At 59.8% G+C, this 24,946-nt stretch overlaps 1 protein-coding gene across 6 annotated transcripts in view; it reads right to left on the bottom strand.

Moving 5' to 3' along the window:
• Window positions 1–24,946, bottom strand: part of BAIAP2 (BAR/IMD domain containing adaptor protein 2) — a 69,167-nt gene that overhangs the window by 23,547 nt on the left and 20,674 nt on the right. For all 6 annotated transcript variants that reach the window (XM_068530005.1, XM_068530003.1, XM_068530007.1 and 3 more), the window contains exons 4-6: window positions 6,214–6,275; window positions 5,451–5,522; window positions 4,697–4,834 (exon numbers count right to left, since the gene is read on the bottom strand). In XM_068530005.1, the coding sequence (XP_068386106.1) occupies window positions 4,697–4,834; window positions 5,451–5,522; window positions 6,214–6,275 (272 nt within the window). The remainder of the gene's footprint in view (window positions 1–4,696; window positions 4,835–5,450; window positions 5,523–6,213; window positions 6,276–24,946) is intronic.

Here is a 24,946-nt window from a genome sequence, read left to right as displayed (position 1 = left end):
CGGGTGCTCGGGGGCCTCTCTGCCCTCCCTGGCGAGCATCCTGCCCACGCTGAGCTCCAGTCGTGGAGGGAAAACACATGGACCAGGGGCTCCAGAAGGCTCACAGGTGACCCCAGGGATTGACCCAAGGAAGTCCACCCATCTCGGGACCACTGAGTCAGCCCACACCTGCATCCACCCGTGGGAGCCCTGGGCAGCGTATCCATACCTAGAAAACAGAGCTGCATGGGCTCCGTCGGTCTGGGGGGGTCCCACCGCCTCCGCCAAGAGGCGCTGCACTTCACGTCAGCCCAGGGGCTTCTGTGGCTCGGGGACGCCCAGGTGGGGCCCCTGTGCCAGCTGTGGGGCCCAGGCCCACGCCCACCTACACATACTGCCCACTGGGCTACATGTGACCCAGGCCCCAGTGAAGGTCCCCGGAGTGGAGACCCTGGGGATACAGAGGGGGCTTCAAGAGAGCAGGGGGGGGGACCACGGGTGCCTGGGGTCCTTCCCCACCTCCCCAGGGGCCCAAACAGTCTGGAATCCTGCCCCCACTTGGTGACAGCGTGCAAACACATCTGCTTGGAGTAAGCAGGTCTAGTGGCCAGGATGTCCTGTGGGTCCAGGCGAGGCCAAGCTCTCCAGGGCAGGGCCGTGAACTACAGTCTGGACGGACAGAGCTGCCCCCACGGCTGACCCGCTACCGGAGTGGACTGCGTGAGAGCTGGGGTGTCGGCCATTCTAAGAAATGGAGACAGGGAGAACAGAGTCTTGCTCTTCCTCAGGAAAAGAGTGTCTTGGGCTTCCCTAGTGGTGCAGTGGTTAAGAATCCGCCTGCCAATGCAGGGGACGTGGGTTCGATCCCTGGCCTGGGAAGATCCCACATGCCATGTAGCAACTAAGCCCGTGCGCCACAACTACTGAGCCTGAGCTCTAGAGCCCGCAAGCCACAACTACTGAGCCCACGTGCCACAACTACTGAAGCCTGCGCACCTAGAGCCCATGCTCCGCAACAAGAGAAGCCACCGCAATGAGAAGCCCACGCACCACAGCGAAGAGTAGCCCCCGCTCGCCGCAACTAGAGAAAGCCTGGGTGCAGCAACGAAGACCCAACACAGCCAAAAATAAATTAAAAAAAAAAAAAAAAAAAAAAGTATTTAAGAAAAAAAAAAGTGTCTTAAAGAACTTCTCGTGACTAGCAGGACCTCAGCCAAGGCGAGGGGCAGGGCCGGCTCAGCACACCTGCCCTGCCCAGGCATTTCCTCCAGGGGAAACTGGTGGGGAGGGGAGGGGCTGTCAAACCAAAAGGTGCCTAGGGCCCTCCCAGCCCCCAGCAGCCACACCTCAAAGCAGACATCAGGCCCTGGCTCCTGGCCAGGTCTGCAAAGGTTCCAAGAACCAGAAGGAACAGACCCAGGTGCCAAAGGACCCTCACGTGCCCAGGTGGGCTGGGCACCTCCACGAGGCCACCAGGTAGGCCAGAACCATCCATGGGCCAGGCGGCCAGCGTGCCTTCCACCGTCTCAGAGCACACTGAGCGCCCACCCCCTCCAGCACAGACGCGGGGTGAGGGACTGAGGACGCCCCAGCCTGGCCTCTCAGGTTCAGCGCCACCAGGGAACAAAGAACACACCGGTTGGACTGTCGCTCTGCTTCCCACCCTTGGAAAGACAACCACAACCGGAGTAACATCACATGCCACCTGTCACTCTGCGTCAGCAGCCTGGGCTGGACGGCGAGCGGGACAGCGTGGAACACAGCCCCCAGCCCTCCCCGGGAGGAACTCGATTACTGCAGGAGGATCACTGCAGTAGCACCCTCAGGAGGCTAAGGGACAGGTAGAGAAGGGGGGTGGGGTGGGGTTGGGAAAGACGAGGGAGGGGGTGGGACAGAGAAGGGAAACCGAGGAAGTGCACAGAACGGGGAGGGGTGACCTCGCTTTGTTCAGGCCCCAGGGCCCTTCCTGCTCTGAGATGGGAGGAAGGCCGAGGTACACCCCTCACAAGCGGGGAAACCAAGAGAGGACATGGAGCTCGCTGTGACCACACGGCCAGTGCACACGGGGCACAGCTGGGATCCAAACCCAAACCCAACGGCCAGGGCCTCATGGCTGTGCCCAGGCGGGGACAGGCCACAGGGGGGCCGAAGAGGAGGCCCCTGAGCGAGAGCCTCAGGGCAGATACCGGGAGGGGACCGGGCCTCACCGGGGGCAGCAGGGCTGTGCTGAGGAGGCAGGGCAGAGGGGAGCCTCAGTTGTGGGGTGACCCTTGGACACGGGAAGAAAGGTCAGCACTGGATGTCTCCCAGGTCCCAGGAGGCCAGGGTGGACATGGCCGGCCTCACCAAGCTGCGGAACTGCTGGGAGGCCCCCTGCAAGGAGAGAACCACCACCCAACTGCCCGTATGGAAAGACTAAAGTTTGCAGAGCCCGTGCTGTGTCCCCCTGGCCCTGCGTGGCTGGGGGAGCAGATCCCACCCTCTCGGCCCTGCAGGCCCAGACTCCAGAGTGGAGCAGTCAGGGCTCTCCCGAAGAGAGAGGTCTTGCAGTGGGTGGTGGGGGCTTTGGGGCAAGGGGAGTGGGCCACTGGGAACCAGAGGCAGCAGAGTCACGATGACCCAGGCCCATGTGGCTCCGAGTCATGTAGGAGTGAACACCATGGATGACGCCAGCCCGCACGCACTGACCTCTGCCCGGCCTGTCCTCTCCCAGCCGCAGGACGCACCGGCCGGGACACAGTCCCTTCTGACGGCTCTCAGCAAGCTGGGCATAGCAGCACCAGCTCGTCCAGGGAGAGGGCCTCGGGCACAGGACGGAGCCTCCGAGTCCATGGCCGTAAAGGGGAATGAAGCACGGGTACATGATGATAAAAAGGAACGAAGCACTGACACACACAACGTGGACGAACCTCAGAAACATCACGCTGAGGGCAAGAAGCCAGATGCAAAAGGTCACATGTCGTATGATCCCGGTCATGCCGCTGGGGGGCGGGGAGGGACTAGTGAAGACGGGCTTTCTTTTTGGGGCCGTGAAAACATCCTAAAATGGACTGTGGTGACAGTTACACAACGCTATGAATGTACTCAAAATCAAACGGGTGAGTTACATGGTATGTGAATTACCTCTCGATGAAACTGTCACCAAAAAAAAAAAGCACCTTAAGGGGCGGGGGGGTGCACAGGCTGAACCCCTGGAAAGCCAGCCTCCTGTCCCTGTCACCAGGCCTCCAAACCAGTCCCCAGGGTTCCCTCAGATAGGGCGCTGAGGAGGCCACTGCCCTCCCAGGCAGCAGGTCAAGGTTTTCAGGAAACAAAATGGCAAAACACATCAAGGATGGGACAGAACAGGAAAACGGACACACACCAGTGCAGGTGTCTTTCCAGCCCCGACCTCATGACCCGCTCCCAGGAGCACATCCCGGGCGGGGGTGACTCGGGAGGGTTCCCTGCAGCAGCGCTCTCGCCGCGGGGCGGGGAGGCCTCGAGGTGGTGACGGGTTACAGACGGTCTTTGAGACGATGGTCACGAGACCGTGGATGTGGGGAAACGCGTCTGACTTGGGGAAGGGAGGCTACAGAGAGGCGGGAGCTGAGTTACTGCGACTACGTGAGGAACACACCTGAGTAAGGGGCTGCAGGAGACTGGCGGCTGCCTCCCACACGGCGGGTTGCGGTTCTCAGCTGCCGCTGCGCCACCCATCCTCTCCACTGGGTGCCCCAGGCACAGAGGGGCGCGGAGGCCGGGCCGCCCCGGGGGAGCAGGGGGCCTGCTAGTCTATGCCGCACTCAAGTGGGCAGGACCGGCCTCTTGGCCCTGGCGTGCCCCAGAGGTGCTTGCGCGCAGCGGTGTGGGCACCATGGGGCATGTGCGTGCACCATGCACAGAGGGCCCCAGGCAGTGCCCCCAGGCTCACTGCCCAGATTACTGGCAGGAAGGGTGGGGCTTCAGGAGGTGAGGGGTTCACCCCAGGGGTCACCCCCATGCCTGTGCCCAGGGGAAGCTTCCACTGCTGACCACTGGGGGCTATCCTGTTCCTCCTCCTTATCTGAGACGTGCGACCTTGGAGAGCAGCGTCTGGGCCTGATCTGTGTCAACTGGCTGCAGGGTTCTGGTGACTCAGGTGTATCAGGGCCATGCCCGTCACAGGCCATGCTGTCCTAAATCCTTGTCCCTCACCCCAGCACGTAACGTCTACAACCAGGGCTGCCCCTCCCGTGCCCTGCAATGCCATCTGCCTCACACTGCAGGGTCACTGAGATGCTGGACCAGCCAGCATCTACCTGCCCCGGGGTCTCTGGGTCTGTGCTGGGAGCAGGCATTCACAAGTCAATCAGAGTAACAGTCTGGGATCTCTCACCGAGGCAGGAATCCAGAGGAACAGGCAGGAAGTTTCCCTCTGGGTTCTGCTCCTTTGGTGGAGAGCCCTCTGGCACCCACCGAGGCTACAGGATGGGACTGCTGTCCTGCTGGCTCCGGGACGCCGGGCACCCACCACCCAAAATCCCCCAGGAGAGCGGAGCCTGGCTCTGCCCAGTTTCATCAGGAGGGATCAGCCTCGCCCCCCGAGACCAAGAAGGGTGAGTGCTGGGGACAGACAAGAGCGCCTGCCCTTCACCGCTCACTAAAAGGCCCGAGAAGTCCCAAAACCATAACCGGGGCCCCAGTGCTCCTGTGTGTCCCCAGGCAGAGCCCCCAGCACGCGGCGGCCAAGTCCCACCTGCAGCTCCTTGTCCGAGTACTTCTGGGGGTTTTTGCTGCCTTGGCTCTTCTTGCGGAGTTTCTTCAGCTCGGCCTGGCACTTGTCCAGCGCATCACCTTTGCTCCTTTGCTCCGTCTGGTATTTCTTCAGCGCAGCCTGAGATTCAAACAACAAAACCACGGGCAATGAGCTGGTGCGCCCCTCCCGCTCTCAACTGGGCCACAGCGGCCCCGACCCCGTGGACGGCAGGAACTGAGCAGCTGCAAACCTGAGGCCTCAGCTCTGCCCACCCTGGAGGTAAAGATCAGGGCTGGGAAAACCAGCCGAGCCTCCCTCTCTCCCACCCCAGGGCCGGAAGCGCCTCAGATCAAATCATGTAATGAACACCGACAGAGCCCAGCCCCTTGCCCTTCTTGTCAACCTGGGAGAGGCGACAGGGCAGGGTCGGGGCATGAAGAACTCGAGGAAACGACAGCAGGTCAGAGGAGTTCACACAGGTTCCACAGGGCGGCTGCCTCACATCGTTTTTACAAAAAGCGGCCGAGAGGCGGGGGTAGCGGAACCTGGCACGTGGGGCATCAGACGCCGAGAGTCCACTCACGGGGTCACATTTAGTTTCAAATGGGCATGAATGTCAGAGGAGCTGCAGGAAACCCACAGGATGGAGAGCTCACAGGAAGATGAAAACCGTTCAGACGGAGGGAAGGATTCACACACAGCAGAGGCCAAGCAGCTCAGGGTGACCAGCAGGTACAGGGCGGGCGCTACTTACGCTCAGGTACCTGGAGTCCAGCTCCACCTTCTGTTCCAGCTGCGTTAGCAGCTCATTGTGAAAAGACTTCAGCTGGACACGGAGAGAAAACAGCCGTCAGCTCCGACGTGTGGCCGCCCCGGGAGAGGGGGGGGCGGTCACCACGACCGTGGCACCCGGGACGCTGGGCACCTCAATGGGAGAGAGGAGCTTGTCTGATCCATGAGCCGATGACCCCGCAGGGACAGGTGGGCCCCGCGGAGCCAGGCGGCCCCGGGAGCGAGCACTGAACTGAAGCGCGGCCTTCGACAGGCACGGAGGCTCCGCTTCCCTCGGGGAGACAGAGACCGCCGCCCCACTGTCCCTGCTCTCCCGTGCTGGCGGGTAGTACAGGCACAAGCTGACACGAGCCGTGGACCTGCTGGGTCCTGGCAGGACCTATAGGCTCGGTGCACCTGTGCTTCCCCAGGCCACCACTCGAGGTGTCCCCACCTGGCCCCGCGGCCAGCTGAGCATAACACCCCATCTTGCCCGTGTCCTTTTCTTCCAGGTCCATCTGTATATCCTCAGCCCCCATGGTGGTCACATCCCTGGTGTGTGACTTCTCTCTCGGGCCCTGGGGACGCCCCCACCTCTCTGGGTATGACCATAGGAAGGCACATACTTCCCTAGTGGATGCATGGCCAGAGCACATGCCCGGCTCTTCCCCTCGCCTCTGACAGCACCTGCTCACCTGCATCTGCCCCTCCCTCCCCGGGGGCTGCACCGGGAGGCTGGGACTCACCATTTCTTCCAATTGATTTTGAATCTGCCTGTGGACTTCGGCCATCTGGAAGAGAACGTCCCCTGGGAGGCAGATGGCAAGAGAGAAAAGCAGGAGGAAAGTGAGCTACTCAGAATCACTGTCTTGTCACTCCCTCCACAGCTGGGGAGCGGGCACCGGTGGGCCAGGCACTGGGGTTGCTGTGGTCTGGAGACCCGCAGGCAGGGGTGTGCTGGGGGCAGGGGGAGGGGTGCCTCTCCAGGTGATGCCACCAAGAGGAGATGGGAAATTCTAGAATGACAAGGATACACAGTCGCTTGGTGTCTCTGGGGGTTTGGGGGCCTCAGGCATCTGCACTGGATCTGAGATTCACGGCAGAGGTGAGAAGACCGGAGACCCTGCGTTTGCAGGTTTCAACCCTGCGTGCGACCCTGTGAGCACATGCGTCTCCTCTCACAGGCGCCAACCACCACCGGCCCACCTACCTCGGGCCCAGGCAGAGGTAGCCGCAACATGCAGCCCCTGTGCGTCCCGGGACATGGCGTGGAAGGAGGGTGGCCGTGGAGGGAGGGACCCCGCGGCCCAAGACACGGCATGGTCAGCACAGTCCCAACACCCACCCCAAATCAACGCTGTGGAACAGAAGCTCCGAGCTGGGGCACGCATGGCACCTGCCTCCAAAGACCCTCAGGGCCACTGCCCACACCCACAGGGTCAGCGTGAAGGACCTCCTTGCACAAATGGCTCATTTCCTCCTCTGCAGAGGGTGGGTCTGGAACGGGCAGTGCGAGCTCCATTCATTTCATCGGCAAGTATTTGTTAAGCAGCCATTTCTGGCGGCAGGCACTAACCACGCGCTGTGGCCACATGGAGGAGGGCCCGTCCCTGCCCTCGGGGGCAGTCACCTGCTGACTAACCCTGTCCCGAGGTGCTGCCTACACCAGGACGTCCCTCCCCTGCTCACATCCAGGCCACGCAGGGGTCACGTGACCCAGAGGATCCTTTTGGAGGCAGCCACAATGAGCACCTCTGGTCCCCATGAGGCCAGCCAGAAAGCAGAACAGTTCCTGTGGCCCCTGCCCTAATGGGATGACGCTGCCCACCCTCCAAGATCACAATGACAGCACACACATGATCCCCTGGGGTCGCTTTCCCTCCCAGAAGCACAGCTGGGTTCTGGGGACGGCCAGCTCCTCCTGGTCATCGGGCCGTTCCATCACCTGCTGGTGCTGTCGTAGCCCTGATGACCACAGAGCACGGTGATCACCACAGGCAGGAGCCTTAGGGACAGATCTCCAATCCTTGGGGCAGGCTGCCCAAGGTCAGTGGGCTGTTAAATGGCCGCAGTGCTGGCCTCCGCTGGCAGGTCCCGGGCCCTGCCTCCCAGGGTCACTCTCTGTTGTAGGAGTTCACGCGAGGGCGGCCTCTCCAGCCAGCGGGTGCCCCACCCCCATCTGAGTTCTGAGTTCTCACTGTCAGTGCGCTGCTGGGCTGAGTGCCCAAAGGCCTGGCTTCGCGTCGGATGCACAGATTTCTGTCGAGGGAGGAGGAGGGGACAGGAGTGCTTCCGAAGGAGCCCCAGGGGTCACCTGGCAGCTGGGAGGAGCCACGGCGTGCCAGGGGGTAGGCCCTGCAAAGCCAACCGCATGTTCCTGTCAGGAGACAAGGTGGGGGGAGTTCCCTGGCAGCCCAATGGTTAGGACACCGTGCTTTCACTGCTGAGGGTGCAGGTTCGATCCCTGATTGGGGAACTAAGATCCTGCAAGTCATGGGGTGTGGCCAAAAACAAAAAAGAAAAAGGGAGACACAGGCATGCTGGTGGGTCTCCTCAGGATGGGGTCAGACCACACATAGCTGTGGTTCGCTGGGCCCTGGGATGAGTGTCCAGCCTGCCGCCTGTGCCGCCAGCGCGAAGACCCCTTCCCAGGCACCACATGAGGAAGCACAGACCCCTGGGGGGCCCAGGCTGGCACCTAAGGCACCAAGCTGCTCACGGCTACTGCAGAGAGAGGAAGACGCCCAGGCCCAGCCTGAGGCTTCGAAGGATGCTCGAGGTCAGGGCCAGTGCCACGCCGTGTGAGCGTGAGCGAGTGGGTGGTGTCTGTGTGGGTGTGAGTGGCGGAGGGCATGTGTGTGCCAGAGTGTACACGTGTGTGCGTGTGGGTGCACAGGGTGTGCGTGGGGGTGAGTACGTGCATGGACACAGGGGGTTGGGTGTGGGTGTGAGCGTGTGTGGCTGTGTTGCGCGAGGGTGTTGAGTGGGTACACGTGTGGCCGTATGTGTGAGCCTCAGTCTCCATTCTCTCTCCCCGCAGCCCTGGGGTGCTGCTACACCCCCGTGGACACGCGGCTCCAGGAAGCTAAGTGACCGGGCTGTGACCGGGTGGGCCACAGGGATCAGAGCCGGTCCACACAGGTCTGCCTCCAGGACCATGCTTGTCCACGAGCCGGGAGGGAGAGGACGGAGCGGGGAGATGCAGGAGCAGGGGCAGACGCCAGAGCTCCTGATGCACAAATCCCCTAATCCAAAGTGATAAACATTTACTGAGCACCACGCATGCAGGCAGGGCCATGGACACCAGCACCAGGGCACAGGGGAAGGCCTGGCGGGGGGGCGCCCAGAGTCCCTGGAAGTTACTTTCCACTCACTCAGGCTCCGAATGGCAGCCTGACCTTGGGCCTGACAGTGCTGTTGGGTATGGCGGGCAGGGAGGGGCGGCACCTGGGGACAAGAAGGCCCCACCCCCACCATGGCTGCCTGGGGGCAGCATGGTCCATGGTCAACCAACCGTACGCCGAGGGCTGAGCTGAGGCTGAGCAGCCCCAGCAGGATAGGATGTGAGTCTCACTCATCCTCTCCTGGCCCTGACCCCACTTCTACCCCATCCCGACCCCAGGGGGCGGTCTATGAGTCAGGGAATTGGCCAAGGACAACAGGGGACAGAAGGTGCCTGGTCCCCGTCCTTGGCTGAAAAGGAACCACCAAGACAAATACAAGCGGGCAGCCCAGGGGACAAGGCCAGGCTGCCACCACCCTGACCTGACCTGCTCAGACCCGCAGCTCCCGAGTGGGATGAGGCCCCCGGCACCGCCATGGCCTTGCAGCAGCCCCAGATCTGACATGCTTGGTGGGGATGCCGTCCTGAGTGTCGAGGGTGGCACGCACAGGAAATCCAGACCCACAGGTCACCCTCTGGCCCTATGGGCTCTCTCAAGGGACATGAAGTCCATAAATAAGACACAGAGCAAGTGGCACTGTTGGCCACGCTTGAGGCCCCAGAATTGTAAATCAGTGTCCGGATCAAACTGAAAACACGTATTTCCTTGAAAGGCCACACAAAACTAGTTCAAGGAAAACATTTGAAAAATAACAACAACAACAAATACCAAGTCCTTGAGATAAAGAATTCCTGTTGCCAAGAAGAGTATGTGAAGCTTCTTGAAGATTCTGGACACTGCACCCCAAGCTCTGTCGATGCACTGGGACGCACCCCATCGCCTCCGCCCACCGGAGCCCCCGCCTGTGTCCCTGGGCACGCATGCGGGGAGTGGGCACATGCTCTGAGCTGCAAGCCAGTGGCTGCCACAAGCCGGTCCACACGGGGAATTTTTAAGGTGCATTTTACAAGCAGCTGCAGGAAGCCACGCGTACATGATGTCTGCAAGGTGGTGTGAGCGTGTACCAGCCACCAGGCAGTGGACCCTGGAGCACTGCGGGGGCACTGGGCCAGCTGCAGGGGGCGGTCACCCCTGCCCGGGGATGAGGCTGTGCCCCGAACTAGGCTTCCCAGGAATGCCGGGGGCCTCAGGCATTGGCACGGACACTCTCTCGTCCTCTCACCCAGGTCCCTTCCGGGTCCTGGGAGGCGGGCGAGTGAAGGTCCTTGGAGCCATGGGGCCGGCCAGAGCCTCCCCCCTTCTCTGGGCTCAAAGGCCAGCATGAGGTGGAGACACCTTCCCAGGCCCACCCCACACGTGGAGGAGGAGGCCACTGGGCTTTCTACCAGGCCTCATCTTGGAACCCAGGTCTCGGTCCACAGCACAGGTGGGCCCTAAACTCGAAAAACCAGGTTTAAAATAGAGCCCAGACCCAGCCTCGCCAGAGCAAAGAGCAGGGGAGCAGGGTAATCAGTTGTCACCACTCATGGGACCGCCAGGGTCTCGAGGAGTGTGAACAGAGGGGGAGGCAGGCAGGTGGCCAGGCCCCAGGGCACCACAGGAGGGGAGCGGGCAGGCCCCCCTGGCACTGAGGAGGGTCTGGGAGCAGGCCATCGGGAGCAGGGACAGGAGAGAGCACACCTGGGTGCCATGAGGCTTCATCCAGGACAAAACCACGTCAGAAACACAGGCATCTGAGAACGAGGCGACGCCCTCCCACCCAGTGTTTACCCTGTGAGGAGGCAGCCAGGTCAGCAGTGAGTCACCTCCGGCTGCACACCCTTCAGCTCTGAGTTTAAAAATTCCTGGTACTCTTGGTAACCTTAAACACCAGCCTTGTGTCTTTGAGTTAAGAGTGGAACTCGGTACACATGGCAACTCCCCTCCCCCAGGGGAAGGCAGGGGCTGGGGCAGCGCATGCACGAACGCGCAAACACACATATGCACACGTAGGCACACGATGTAAGCAACGTGCTGTTCACCTCCCTCCCCTCCAGCACAGTCAGGCTGGACACAGGCTGGTTCTGTCTGGCGTGGCTAAGACAGCACAATGTCGGGACAGTCGCCACCACCTTTGCTCTGCACGACTGCGGCCTGGGAGCCTGGGTATCCTGCAGACGGTGCGTGTGCCCCTGAAGAGAGGCTGTGTGGCCTCGGGAGCCAGGCTGTGCCCTTGTCCCTCAGGGTGGTGGCCTTGCCCTTGGTGACAGGGGCAGAAAGAACTGGTCCAGCCTTCCAGCAGGGACAGGGCCCCCAACAGGGACACAACACTGGAGCTGGGGTGGCTGGACAGGGAGGGCTGAGGCCCAGGCCTGTGTAGCCCCTCACAGGCCACTCTGTCCTCAAGGAGCATCCACCACTCGTAATTCCAGAACGTTCTCGTCACTCCAGAAACCTGTCCCCATCAGCAATCACTCCCCTTTCCCTCCAGCCTTGGACAACCACTAATCTACTGTTTGTACGGATCTCCCTGTTCTGAGCGTTTAGTATCAGTGGGATCCCGGGACACAGGCCCTTTGTGTCTGGCTTCCTCACCGAGCATGTTTTTCGTTTTTGAGGCTCACCACGTGGCAGTGTGGCAGTGCTTCATTCCTCTCCCAGCTGGATGACATTCCAGGGAATGAGCCGCATTTTGTTTATCCAGTCGCCCATGATGTCCGTCGGTGGACATTTGGGCGTTTCCACTTTCAGGCTATTACAAATAGCGCTCGCTCCTGTGATAATCAGCTCTCCCTAGGAAGCAGTTTTATTTCATAATAACTCAATTCTTTTTGTACACAATCTTCGCAATATGATTTCTGAGGTTTTTTCCCATCGGCGTAGAGCAAGAGTCCACTAGCCAGCAGACCCTGGGGGGAGGTGAGTAAAAGGGGAGCCTCCAGCCAGTACTGTGACCACGTGGGGGGCTGGAGCCTCAGAGCTGCCAAGCCCTCCCAGGTTTCTCCAGAGCCAGACCGAGCCCTCCACTGCCAGGAGGGAGCCAGGGGCAGCGCCCCTCCAGGCGCCCACTGCCATCTCTGAGGGGACCGCTCCCTGCTCCAGGCTAGTCCAAACCCCCCTGGGAAGATGAGGCTGCAGATAGGAATAGGAACTGATTCCACAGCGAGGAGCCTGCCTCTCTTGCAAGTCTGGGTGACTCAGCAACCCTCTCGCTTCAGAGCTGAGTGGGGAGGTTGGGGGCTGTCCGCGGGGGACCCTCTGCCCCCGCTGGGCCACCCCCAGCAGGAGCTGGCTTCTGCCAAACCTTGGGATCGTGAGCCAGAGGGAGCATCACGGCTCAGTCGCCCTGCTTCTTTTCCTTAAGTGTTTTATTTCACCGCCGATACGAAAAAATTCCCAACAGACTCTCAAAAATGTTCACAGCCCCTGGCAAGAACCTCAGTACAAGGACAAGGTGGAGGGGCCTGGCGCTGGCCAGCACCTGGGGACCGAAGGCACCCACTGAGGGGAGAAAAAGGCAGAAACTAGAGACCCCGTCAGCACAGAGGGACCGGGGCGATAAGCTGGAAGGTGCAGGGCACAGCTGAGGAGGGGGAGGCCCAGGTGCAGGAAGGCCCCACACCCGGGAGGATGGCAGTGGGGCAGACACTCAACAGAGCAGCTTGGCAGGACCACAGCTCACAGGAGGGGAAGGGGCGGAGCTGCTCTCGCTTGGAGCTCCAGGCAAGGTCAGGACTCGAGCAGGGCGGCACCCTGCTGTGATATGGCCCCGACCTATTAGCAGACGACACAGAAGGATCAGCCACCCACCCCGGGTGCTCTCAGAACTTGTCGACGGTTCGGAGGAGCAGTCATTTACACGTGTTCGGGGACGTAGGACCCACCACTGACATCTCAGATCTCAGAAACATTCAAGTGTTTCCCCAAACTGGGCTCTTTGGGAAAAGATAAAAGATTCTAGAAGACTAGAGAAAATTACAGGTACCAGATTTTAAAAAGGGGCTCTAGAAATTGCAGGTTGGTGTCTTCATGTGAGAGTTGTTACTGAGATAAAGGTGACCCGCTCGCAGCCTGGGGCACTCACCCACCTTCATCGTCACCACACTGACGACTGCTCCGAGAGCACCTGCTCCGTGCAGGTGCCGCTCCAGGTGAGACAGTTCACCAGAGGCCCTGCCTCTGTGGTGCCTGCACTCTTTCCTGGGAGGCAGACAAAACATGGGCCAGTGAGGAACGAGGATGAGTGAGGGGCAAGTGGGCCAGGCAGGTCAGGAAGGAGGGCCACCCGAAGGCCGGGAGGACGAAGGATGCCTGTGGCTGCCGATGGCACAGAGACGGCGGGGAGCGGTCTGGCAGGGAGCCTCATCTCGCTGATTCTCGAGCCCCAGACCAGCACAGGTGTAGCCCCACCTCCTACCTGAGCTCCACAAGGCACCAGGCAGTCCCCCAGGGCACTGAATACTGACACAGGGGACCTGAGTGTGGCTGGAGGCCGGGTCTACAGCCACACCCAGAGGGTTCCATCCAAGGCCCGGAGATCAAAGGGGCCGTGAATCTGCTCTTATCAGCGCTCAGAGGACAAGACACTCTCCTCCCAGCCCAACCTCCAAACCTGCCGAAAGCAGCTAAAATAACAGAGCGGGTACCCGCTCACCCCTCACCAGGTTCCCCGGCTCTCTTTCCGACACATGCGCCTAGGTACCCGTGCACACACTTTTTGGCCGAACCACCTGAGACGGTAGTGAACATCACGGCGTGGCCAGCATGTCAGCTTCTGCACCTGGAGAGCACGGACTTGCGTGCACAGGCCCACGGCCAGCGCAACCCAAGGACAGTGGCCACCGACACAGACCCTCTTCCATCAGCGCCCGCACCTCGGTGGCTGGGTGCCCCAACTCATCGCCACCTGTGAGCTGCTCCCCAACCCTGGACCTCATGCGCGGCTCTTCAGGTCTGTCTGTCTGTCTGTCTGTCTGTCTCTCAATAAGTCAGCATACTGTTTATCTAAATGCTGCTCTGTGAGCATCTGGAACAAGTAAGTCATAAACAGGCTTAATCGTGGGTTATGAGGACTTAACCTTCAGCGGCAACAGAATTCTTATCTTTCCTCTGTGGAGTCGGGAGTCTTCAGCCTCTTTATTCCAGAAGAGTCCTCTCAAGTTGCATCTCTCACAATGCTGACATTTTTAAAGACTCAGGCTGCTTTTCTGGTTTTTTCTTTTTTTCTTTTTTTTTTTTTTTGCAGAAAAAACACATGTTCTTATAATCTGCAAATGACAAGAAGCTGAGAGGGAGCGTGGATCTGGGAGACTGGGAACAAGCCGGGGTGGGAGCGGGGCTCAGGCCCCGGAGTCTGGCCGCTCAGGCTGGCTCCCGGCAGATCTGTGCAGCTCCCCACCTTGTTCTATGAGCCAAGGGTGGACCAGACTCCACCTGAGGGCCCCTCCTGGGCCATAACGCTAGACTCCTAATCCCAAAGGAGCGAGGACAGGATTTCAGGAAGAGATGAGTTATCAGCCATTTAGGCTTAAAAAAGAACACATTTTTGCCAAAGCAACACAGACCCGAGAAAGCCTGCTTTGAGATGGTTCCCATGAAGACAGCCAGCGGCCTGAGCTGACCCCCAGCAAAAGTGAACAGCAGCACGGGATGAAGAGGGTAAGGACCCGGCTGCCGGACCCCAGGGCTGGGCACAGCTGCATGGAGGGCCAGGTCCCCCAGAGCACTGTGACCCCCACAGCAGAGCATCACCCCCAAGATCAGTGTCCAGAGGGCAACCCAGTGAAACTTCTAAAACCTGATTAACCCAAGAAGCGGGAGGAAGCTGGGGACCTGAGGCGGGGGAGGTCACAGAAGGCAGTTTCAATCTCTGGAAGGCACAGGCGGCTGAGCCCTGGCTGGGGGAGAGGTGGGAAGTGTGGAGGTGGGGAGGGGCCTCCTCCAAAACCCACTGCCACACAGCAGGACCAACCCCCAGGGCAGAGACCAGCCTCCATCCTGGTGCCTGTCCACCAGCCAGGGGATGTCCGTCGGGGGGGCCACCTGGGGGTGGCAAGTCCTGATAGTCCAGGCACCTGCGGGGAAAGGGCTCCAGGCCTGGGCTGACCTCACTGTCTCATGGGTTACGTGTACATGTTTGTACCTCATCCCAGGATTAAATCAGTAAGACCACGTGTCTCCTGATTAGGGGGTTGGGCTGACAAGGCACACGGCACAGCCCCTGCCCCAGAGAAAGAGCTGGGCAAGTGTTTGCGCCCCTGCCAGTAACAGTGACAGTGACAGCCAGGAACCTGGGTGCAGCTCCACCTTGACATCAGCGGTCCTGCCACACACACTCTCTATCTTTAAGCAGGAGGATGGTGGGTGAAGAGGTTCAGGAACTGGGCAATAAGACAGGGAAAGCCCCCTGCCCACATGCATGTTCCATCCTTCTGAGGAGCTGGGCCCCGGCCGGCAGGAGGGTACCACCCATGTGTGGTCAAGGGCACCACGGGTGCCCTTTCTTCCCCTGCCTATGTCCTTCGTCCCTGATGCCAAGGTCAGGCCTGGGCAGGGGTCCCCAGTGCTTGGTTTCTTGCTCACCACCCCCATCCTCACACCTGTGTCCTTCCCACTGTGAGAGGGCTGCGTCTGTCTCTGACCCTGGCCGTGAAGACGGGACACTGCACAGGGCTCTGTGGACAAGAGCCCGCGGGGCTCCCATGAAGGCACAGTGTCAGCGTGCAGGGGGAGCTGATGCTACGAGAAAGTGGGTGTCTTCAGCAGCAGCATTACAAATGTGGTGGACGCTGATGAGAGCCCGGCTCCCCAGCTGCCTGGACCTGGACCTCTCAGACCATGCTGGGCACTCCCAGAGCACAAGCCTTCCAGGACAGGATCTGAGAACATGTGGGAAGAATGGGCACATCCAGCGCTAAGTCCCTGCCCATGTGGCTCATCCTTAAGGGCTCCCTGGGCTGCCACAGCCCTGAAGGCCAGTCCTGTAACCTGCTGGCCCCCCACCTAGTAGACGTCAAGCCAGATCACCCCAGGACATGAGCACCGCAGCCAGATTCCCAGCCCAGATGGGTCCCCAGGAGCAGCCTTATCGTGCGTTGGGGAGGGTCCTACCGTCCCTCCACCGCCAGGAGCCACCTGCCGAGGCCCCGCCCCAACTCCAAAGTGGCTGATACTGCTCCTCCTGGGGATAAAACTGGGTGACCGGTCAGGGGGCAGCCAAGCCCCGATGCAGCTAGAAGTGAAGCCGTCTGAAAAGGCAGGGTAGCCCAGGGCTGTCGGCTGCACCACACAGGTCAAAGTCCTCCCGGACCTGGGGTTACAGTGCCAGGTCTCTCCAAGGGAGAGTGGCCCTTCTCTGCCGGCACCGCCACGTCAGGCAGGGGTGGCCGGGAGGCTGTGGCCCAGGTGGAATTGAGAGCAGAACGTCCACACGGTTACTGACCAGTAACAAGTCGACTGACCAGTGCAGGCGTCACATGAAGGATGATCTGGGTGGGGTCACGAGGCACGACTGCAGGGGTGCCAGGACGGCCCCTGTGCTCCCTGATCAAGTCCAGCCAGGGCCACCTTAGCAACCCTCCCCCCCACTAGAGGAGCCCGACAGAGTGTGAGGGGTGGAGCTTGGGGGACCATGGTGAGGACCACAGCAGCCACAGGCCTGCCAGGAGCCCTCACCCCACCTGGGCACTGACACCAGACCCCTGACTACCTCTCCAGGAGAAGCAGAGGTGAGACCAGCACAGCCGGGACTCTGCCACCATGAGACTAACGTGTGCAGGCGTGTGCTGCGGTGGGGTGGGCAGAAGTTCTCTGCCTCCTCCCAGGTAGAGCCACGTGCTGGAACAGTCCTCAGCAGCCCCAGATGGTGCTGGGGGCGCAGAGAAGGTGTCTGACCTTCCTTTGGAGACTAAACCTCCAGCTCTGTCTTCGCAGAGCTGGACTTGAACCTGGCGAGCAGGACGCACTATTACTGCCAAGTGGTCATGGCGTTCCTTTTGGTCACTGGCAGCCACCGAGGGCGCCAAAACACTCGTTTCTTGAGGATCTGTCATTTCAGGAGGAGCCAGAGCTCCCATTCCCTGCTGGTGGCCAAGGGGCTCTTGAGCCAAGGGGTCAGCTGCTCAAACTTGGCTGGGAGCGCCTGTTGCCTCCTGAAGCCTTCTGAAGCAAATATCCATAATGCTCAATTATTCTGGTGGCTTCCAGAGCGGAAAGGCGCCTCTGAGAGCTCATCAGCATACGCCTGAACAAGGCACGAATATAGAGCTCTCGTTCCGGAAGACAGACAGCCGAGGGCTGCGGGGGTGTCGCGTCGGCCGTGAGAGCCACCGGTACGGGATGAGGAGCTCAGACGGCACTGAGGGACCCCTCTGGGATCAGCCACCAACCCCCTCCATCCTCCCTGCTGGCCTCAAAGCCACCAGTTCCTCCCTGGTAGAAGCAGGGTTCTTATCCTGCCTACAAAATGGCAAAAAATGGCAGGTGGCCAAAAGGATAACCAGGACAAAAATCGATGGCTGTTGCCATGGTGATGATAGCGGACAGTGACCCTCCCTGACTGCTGCTCTGAAGCAGAGCAAGACCAAACGGCCCCTCGGTGTCGGTATCAGTGTTGTGTCCAAAGTGGACGCCCAGGCACCGGGGTGTCGTGGCACGAGGCGGAGGAGGCACCGACCACACGTGGCCCAACCGTCCGGGCTGGCCTCCTTCCTGTCCTGAGCCTCTGCCCTACCTGCTCCGGGTCAGGTCCTGGACCGGCATCAGCCACATAGGGAGTCTGATAAGATCTCAGAAGCTCAGGCCTGCCCCGGGCCTCCTGAAGCCAAATATGCATTTGGATGTGTCCTCGGCCAATCCACACACTCTCAGGCATCCACGGTTACACTCGGGGCTTCGGGGTTCCCAGGCTGGCCGCCCAGGCCGATGGAGGGCTGCTTCAAGGAACCGGCCGACAGGAGGCCGTGGAGCGTGTGGGCTGAGCCTGGGCGACAGGGAGGCGGGGACTTAGGGTCAACCTGGCGTCCTCTCCCCATGGGCCGGGCAGGCGCTGGCTGAGCCGGGTCCCCGCAGCAGCAGCAGCAGCAGCAGGAAAGGGCACTGCGAGATGCTGGCTGTGCTGCCGGGAGACAGCAGGGCAGGAACTCACATCGACAGACCCTCCACCCGCCAGCGTCACCGTGCTTCAAAATGCCGTCTTTTCTCCTGCCCGACGCGACTCACAAGGGGACAGGGAAATGTGGGTGTGGACAGAGGGAGGGGTTTTCCTCCCACATTCCCACCCAGAGCAGGGACGTGAGTGGACAAGGCCACAACCCCCGACCACAGGAGGCCACCTGGACCTCGGCAGGGCGGGCAGGCCAGGCCCAGAGCTGGAAGGTGCGTGGATGGCGCTCCTCCAGGGCGGCCACCCTCCAGGGGGTCACAGCCCCGTGAGGCTGCGCCCCAGGCCGGGCAGGCACCGTTGCTCCGATCCTCACCAAGTGCCATGAAGACCCCCCAGAAGCGGTGGTGGCTCCCCATTAACCTGCCCACTCCTGCCCCCGATTAACTGTCCAAGTGGACATCAGCTCTCCCGGGGACGGTTTCTCAGGCATCAACTTGCTCTAAATCATGTGAGACACAATCATGGGTGCGGGTGCAGATACCAGTATGGGTGCAGGCAGGTGGCGGCCGAGCACAGGCCCAGGGCACCTGCAAGCACACACACGCCCGGGATCACAAACAAGCGAGCTCTTCAAAGGCAGAGAACACAACAGAGGCTCGGGAGACGGTGAGGGCCAAACAAAACGGCCGCTCAGCCGCTGGCCCTCGCCTGCGCAGATGGACAAAATGTCCAGGTGAGGCTCTGGCAGAGGCCCCGGACACAGGCTCTGGAGGGACGGGCCCAGCGTGAAGGTCGGCCACACACGGAGGAAACAGAGGGCTCAGGGCAGGCTGGGCCCTTCGTTGCAATGATGGCCTCGTGTTAGTGCTGCCAGCCAGGAAAGCCTAGAACGCTCCACAGGATATGTCACCTTAGCCTCCTGCACAGACACAGGGCAGCCGACTGACCCTCTTCTTGCATGAATGATTCTGGCACAGAGCCCCCTGAGTCACCTGCCCATCTGAGCACTGTGCCCGGAGCCCAGGTGCATTGGACTCTGGCCTCCACCTCTTACTCCTGCCTGTGCTGGGCTCAGCCCTGCTCTTTGCACAGTGGCTTTGGGGAGTAGCGCTGGGGGCCTGGCTGCAGGGGGCCACCCAGCGGGCAGGATGTGCTCAGGAGTGCCAGCTCCCTGGGGACTACTGCAGATGGTGGCACGGCTGTCGGCGAGGGGGACAGGACAGTGGCCTGCCCTGCACAAAGGATGAGGTCAAGGTCGATGGTGGCACCCCCAGGAGCAGGGGAGCAGGGCACCCCAGGGGCCAACACCGGGGAAGAAACCAGCAAGCAGGACAACACAGAGACTGCACCAGTCTGATGATGCACCAGGCCAGTTGTGGAGTGGCCGTGATGGCGGAACAGAGGGCCCGGAAGCCAGCCTGTCCACTGCCTGGACTGGGGGACAAGTGTGCTTTCAGCCCCACGGCCAAGGCCGGGCTTGCTGACAGTGCACACGGGGGCTGGATGGAGAAGCGAGGAGGTGCCATCGGGATCACCCCAGGGGAGCAGTGACAGGGCGCAGGTGAGATGCCACCGTACTTGGTCTGTGCCAGCAGGGGACAGGCACTGGGGGGTCTCCACCTGCTCTCTCTGCTTTGATATGACCTGAAGTGTCCTGTGACCTAAAGCTTAAGGCAATGGGAGAGCCCAGAGGGGACATGGCATTGCTGACAGCGCCCAGGACAAGAGGACAGCGTCTGCACTGTTCCCTCCTTCAGGGCAAAAGGAGCCTCACTGGAGATCCGACCTCCCCGACCAGCCCTGGAGCCCACGCCGGAGCAGTCTGGAAATACCCACTCTACGTCATGCTCCCCACCATGCTGGCATCTCAGGCTGCCCGTGTCAGGGGGACGGGGAGAGGCTGGGTGCACCCTGCTGTGGCCAGCAGCAAAGGGGCCACCTGCCCCCTATGCCCTGTGGCCTCCAGGCTCAAGGTAGAGAAAGAAGCAGGAGAAACAAACATGAAAACATGCTGACTTCCAGATCTTAGCAGACCCCCAAGTTTGTGGTCTACGAGCTTGGAGAGTGAGCCCCCTCAGGGTGCTGTGATCGGGGTCACCCTCCCTTGGGCCACCATCCTGGCTCCTTGGTCTGGGGAAGGCCTGGGTCTGCACACACCGGGGACTGGCCTGGAGCCTCGGACCCAGATGGGACACCCGCGCTGCCCTGAGCTGCCGGTCAGCCCCACGAGCACAGAAATCCGTGAGGAAAGCAAGCAGACAGGGCCTCGGAAAAGCTGCCCCGAGTACACAGATCAAAGAGACGGGGATGGCCTCCATAATCACCTGCCTGGGGGCGGCACCAGGTGTGCCTCAACGGAGCTGTGAGGGGGGCGGTCAGGGAGACAAGTCCACGGCAAGTGTGGGTGGCTGCTGGCGGGGGATGAGAGGGCGGCGAGGCGATGGGGAAGGCGGGCATCCCTGCACCCCGACTAAGCAGCCTGCCTATCAAAGCGAACCCAGAGCCGAGTGGAGTGAAGATGAGAGGCCGTCTCCTCTGTGAGGTCTGGAGCTGCAGCCCCAAGCTGCCTCCTGGCCACAGGACCAAAGGCAGAGCGGCCACTCGCTCTCCACAGGGACAGGGAACAAAGGGGCAGCAGCTCAGCGACTGGGCTGTGACTTCTGACCTCCACGGGCCTCAGCCTCGCTCTCAGCAGGAGACCTCATGTCAGAAGCCTCTGCTCTGGTGATAAGGGGTCCAGCTCTGGGCAGTACGTGGTCGGCTGACGTGGCGGGGGGGCGGGGGGGCGATGTGCTGCTCAAGACCCTCACTCTATGCAGGAAGGATGCAGCGCAGGGCTCGTAGGGAGATGGGGAGGGGGTGCAGTACCCTCTGAAGCATTAGACGGGGGTCGGCGTGGCTGAATCCCACACCGTCCTAGTGGGCTGTTGGCCCAGGGAGCAGAGCAGGAGCCACACAGCTCCTGCCCTTCGTGGGAAAGAAAAGGCAAGAAGAACTGGAAGAACGGGGCAGGGATCAGCAGAGGACAGAGGGCGACCGGGGAGTGGCCAGGGTGTCTCACTGCTTGCCTGGCAATCCCTGACCCCAAAGCCGCCAGGGGCCACACCCAGAGGGACCCCAGCAGGAAGTGGGCAGCAAGAGGGCAGATGAAGCCCCACCTTGCAGGGCCTCGAGATTAAGTCTCTGGTCAGAAGCCCGGCGCCTGGCTCAGGACGCCGTCAGTGTGAACAGAGCTCCCTCCAGGCTGCTGCCACACCTCGGCCGGAGCACCACCTCCCCAGAGGCACTCACCCCTTGAGGGCTCTGGTTGATCCCCAGGACAGCAGAGATCTCACATCTCTTCCCTCCCATCCTGGGAAGTAAGGTCTACCGAGAAGAAAGTGGTCAGAAACGAGTAATTCCCCAGGGCTGCAGACAGGAAGGGTGGAGGAAAACAAATTCAGCATGAAACAAAACAGACTGAAAACAGGGTTACTGAGAACAGAGAAGTTCCCCTCATAAAGTTCAGCTTGTCAGGAAAACACGACCGCACGTAACTTGTAGTTTATGCACTCAATAACTCAGCTGGAAAACACATAAAGCAAAAACCTCACAGAGAAACTGATGAGCCCGTCTTCCTGGGGAGTAAGAAAAATGCCTCTTTCACTTACTAATAAGGAGGTGGAATTACTGAAGATTTGAACACAATTAGGAACCCTGCACCCAGAATCGGAATAAATAGGCAACATATGTTCTCCTCAAACATAACAGACACCTATAAACATGGGCCACACGCCAGACCAAACAGCCTGTCAATGAATGTCCAAGATTCAGATAATTCGGGAATCAGCGCAGGCCCCCCTACCTGGGGTCCCGACCAGCTTTTGGAGACGGGGGAGCTCATACAGATGCCCAGGGCCACAGGCAGAGCTAACGAGACCAAGGAACTGAAAAGAAAACGTTTCCTAGGCAAGTGACCCAGTGACATTGTTCCATGAGGACAGTGGCCAAAGTGCACCACCAAACCCCAATCCCCACCACACTCCAGCCAAGAGCAAACGGTCCCAAATCTGAAATTTCTGCCACTTCTACCAGGGCCTCAAAGCTCAGAAGGACCTGGAAGCCCTCAGCTTTCTCAGCAGGTCACTGCAGGGCAGCCCCAGGATGGGCATCCCCCCTGGGCTGGGTCATCGGCCCCTGGTACACGGGCACCCAGCACGCCCCAAGTTATAACAAAGCGGAAACAACTGTCCTGCTGGTATCCGAGATGCTGGTCCCAGTTTGGTTTTCCCCTCCCCTCCAGCGCCAGGTGGACCAGAGCTGCTGCCTCGGCGCCTGGGGTTTGGGTGGCCTGCCAGGTGGGACTCGCCCACACAGAGGGGGGCACAAGGGCACGGGAATAGAAGGCAGCGGTGCCCAGCCTCACTCAGACAGGAGCACTGCAAACCCTCACACGCTGGTCACGTGGGAGGACAGCAGGGCCAGAAGGGAGAGCCCCGTGGCATCACACTGGCGAGCCCCGGGGCAGCGGCTGCTGTGGAACTGCATGGAGGTCACCCCACGGTGGACTTGGCATCATGGTCCCGAGGACTAGCTCGTTCAGAGAAGCAAACCCACCCCGCCCCCCACTCCAGGAGTAACCCAAGCGCTGATCGAGAAGACAGAGAAATACACTGTGTTCATCACGTGTTCACAGAATATTCTACAGCAGTGAAAACGCAGCACCCGCTACTGCAGGCAACAGGCGGATCGTAACGCGGGTACAATAAGCAGGCTGCACAAACCCGGCTTCCCACGGCCAGAAGCCCCAGTTCCTGCCAGGCCCGGCCCCCTTCCCCCAGCCTCGCCCCCCTCCTCCTCTCCAGACTTTCCCATTTCTGCCAGAATGCGTTTTTGTCCACCTTGCACTTGTGGACATATACCCTTGCTCTTGTCCTCCACCCCTCCTGGTGCCCTTGCTGTCCTCACCCAAGGTCAGAGTTGCAGCTTAACCCCTGCCCCCGGTTATCCCTCCCGGGGCCCGGGAGGCCACACACCACACCCACCCTTGGGATGCTTTGTTCTCCAGGCCCCCTTGGGCCCTCCCCCAACATACACACTGGAGCTATGTCTGGAAATTTCACAACACCCACCCAGGGACAAAGATCTCAAAAGCGTCCAGGAGGGGAAAAACAAAAAACTCAGGTTAAAAAAAAAAAAAAAAAAATTAGCCAAAACGACACTGAAGACTGCAACACCAGAAGGCAGAGGACAGGGGGTGAGGACTCTGAGGGAAGGCGGTCTCCCACCTGGAATTCTAAGCCATCAGTGCGAGGCAGAGAACCATCCGCAGACAGACATGGGCTCAGAAACGTTATTTCCCCTTTTCCTGCTAAGGAACCATTAAAAGGAAGGATGATCTCCGTAACTGAGGGAGTAAAACAGGACCCACGACCCAGAAAACATGGTCCCAGACTGGAGAAGGGGCGTCCCATGCATGGCCCAGCCACCGGCCCGGGGTATCAGAGCAGGTCGGGGCTCCGGGAGGCAAGTTCCAAGAGGGGGAGAAGCAGCCAGATGAACGGGACTGCGGCCGGCAGGGAGGAGTCCCAGAGCGCGGTCTCGGGTTTGGGAGCGAGTTAATGACCGCAAACTGACGACTACGCAAACGAAGGGAAGCAATTATTAACTCCAGCAAAAACAAAGTTGTCAAAATAGTAACAAAAACCTATGGACCACAGTTCAAGAAAAAATATCACTCAACTGGACTTCATTAAAATTAAACATTTCTGTTCTAAAGCCACTGTGACAGGGGTTTCCCTGGCGGTCCAGTGGTTAAGACTCTGCGCTTCCACTGCAGGGGGTACGATCCCTGGTTGGGGAACTAAGACCCCACATGCCATGTGGTACGATCAAATAAATAAATAAATAAAACTACTGTGACAAGAATGAAAGGCTAGTCTGGGAGAAAATATCTGCAAAGTATGTATCTGAGAGAGCACTTCAACCTAGAATACACAGAGAACTTTTACAACTCAATTATAAGACAAAAACCCAACTGAAAAAGGGGGACAAAGATCTGAAGAGACATTTCACCAAAGAAGATAAACAAACGGCAAACACTATGTGAAAAGATGCTCGACGTCGTTAGTTCGTTAGAGAAATGTGGACGTGGAAATGCCCAAAACTGGAAACAACCCAAATGTCCATCAGCGGAAGAATGTATAAACAACAGGTCACCTCCACACAGCGGAAACTACTTGGCACGAAGGCAGGATGGTCTGGAGGTACGTGGAACATCGGGATGACTTTCAAAACAATCATGAGATAAAAGAGGCCAGACCAAGAGAGAGCACAGCACACACTACTCGAGTCCATTTACACAAAACTTGAGCAAATGCACACCGAGTCTCAGGGCAGAATACACAGCAGTGGTTGCCTGGCAAGGGGTGGGGGAGCACGGAGGGAGAGAGGCAGGAGGTTTTCTTGCGGGCCCCAGGAAATGCTGGGGGTGACAGGGCCGTTTGCTACCTGGGCAGGTGTGCACTACCTAGGCAGGTGTGCACTCATGTCCATCTCATCATGCTTCCACTTCAGACGTGCAGTCCGCTGCACTGCAGTCAGACTGCTCTGTCTGAGCTGAGGATTCCTGCCAGCACCGCACAAAGGTGATACTGGTCACCGATTTAAGCAAAAGTTGTCATTGTTCTATTGGGTGGGGCGAGAAGTGGTATAAAAATGCTAAATCCAAATAATGTCCAAAATTAAAAAGAAGAAACAGCACAGGGACTTCCCTGGCGATCCAGTGGTTAAGACTCTGTGCTTCCACCGCAGGGGGTGCGGGTTTGCTCCCTGGTCAGGGAACTAAGATCCCGCATGCCGCACGGCATGGCTGAAAGATTTAAAAAAAAAAAAAAAAAACACATGAAAACCAGCAGCACAAACCTGCCTGTTTACATGTATGGAAGCAAACACAAGCAGACAACATGCAGGGCTGAGAAGTGGGCCTCGGGCACGTGGGGGGCAGGGAGACTTATTTTTAAACCAGGGTGTGTGCTGCTTTAATAAAAATTCAACTCTGACCGTGTGACTCAG

Source organism: Eschrichtius robustus, chromosome 20 (genome assembly GCF_028021215.1).
Source record: "Eschrichtius robustus isolate mEscRob2 chromosome 20, mEscRob2.pri, whole genome shotgun sequence".
Classification (NCBI taxonomy): Eukaryota; Metazoa; Chordata; class Mammalia; order Artiodactyla; family Eschrichtiidae; genus Eschrichtius; species Eschrichtius robustus.
The sequence above is the reverse complement of the archived record's forward strand: the minus strand, read 5'-3'. Positions and strand labels throughout refer to the sequence as shown.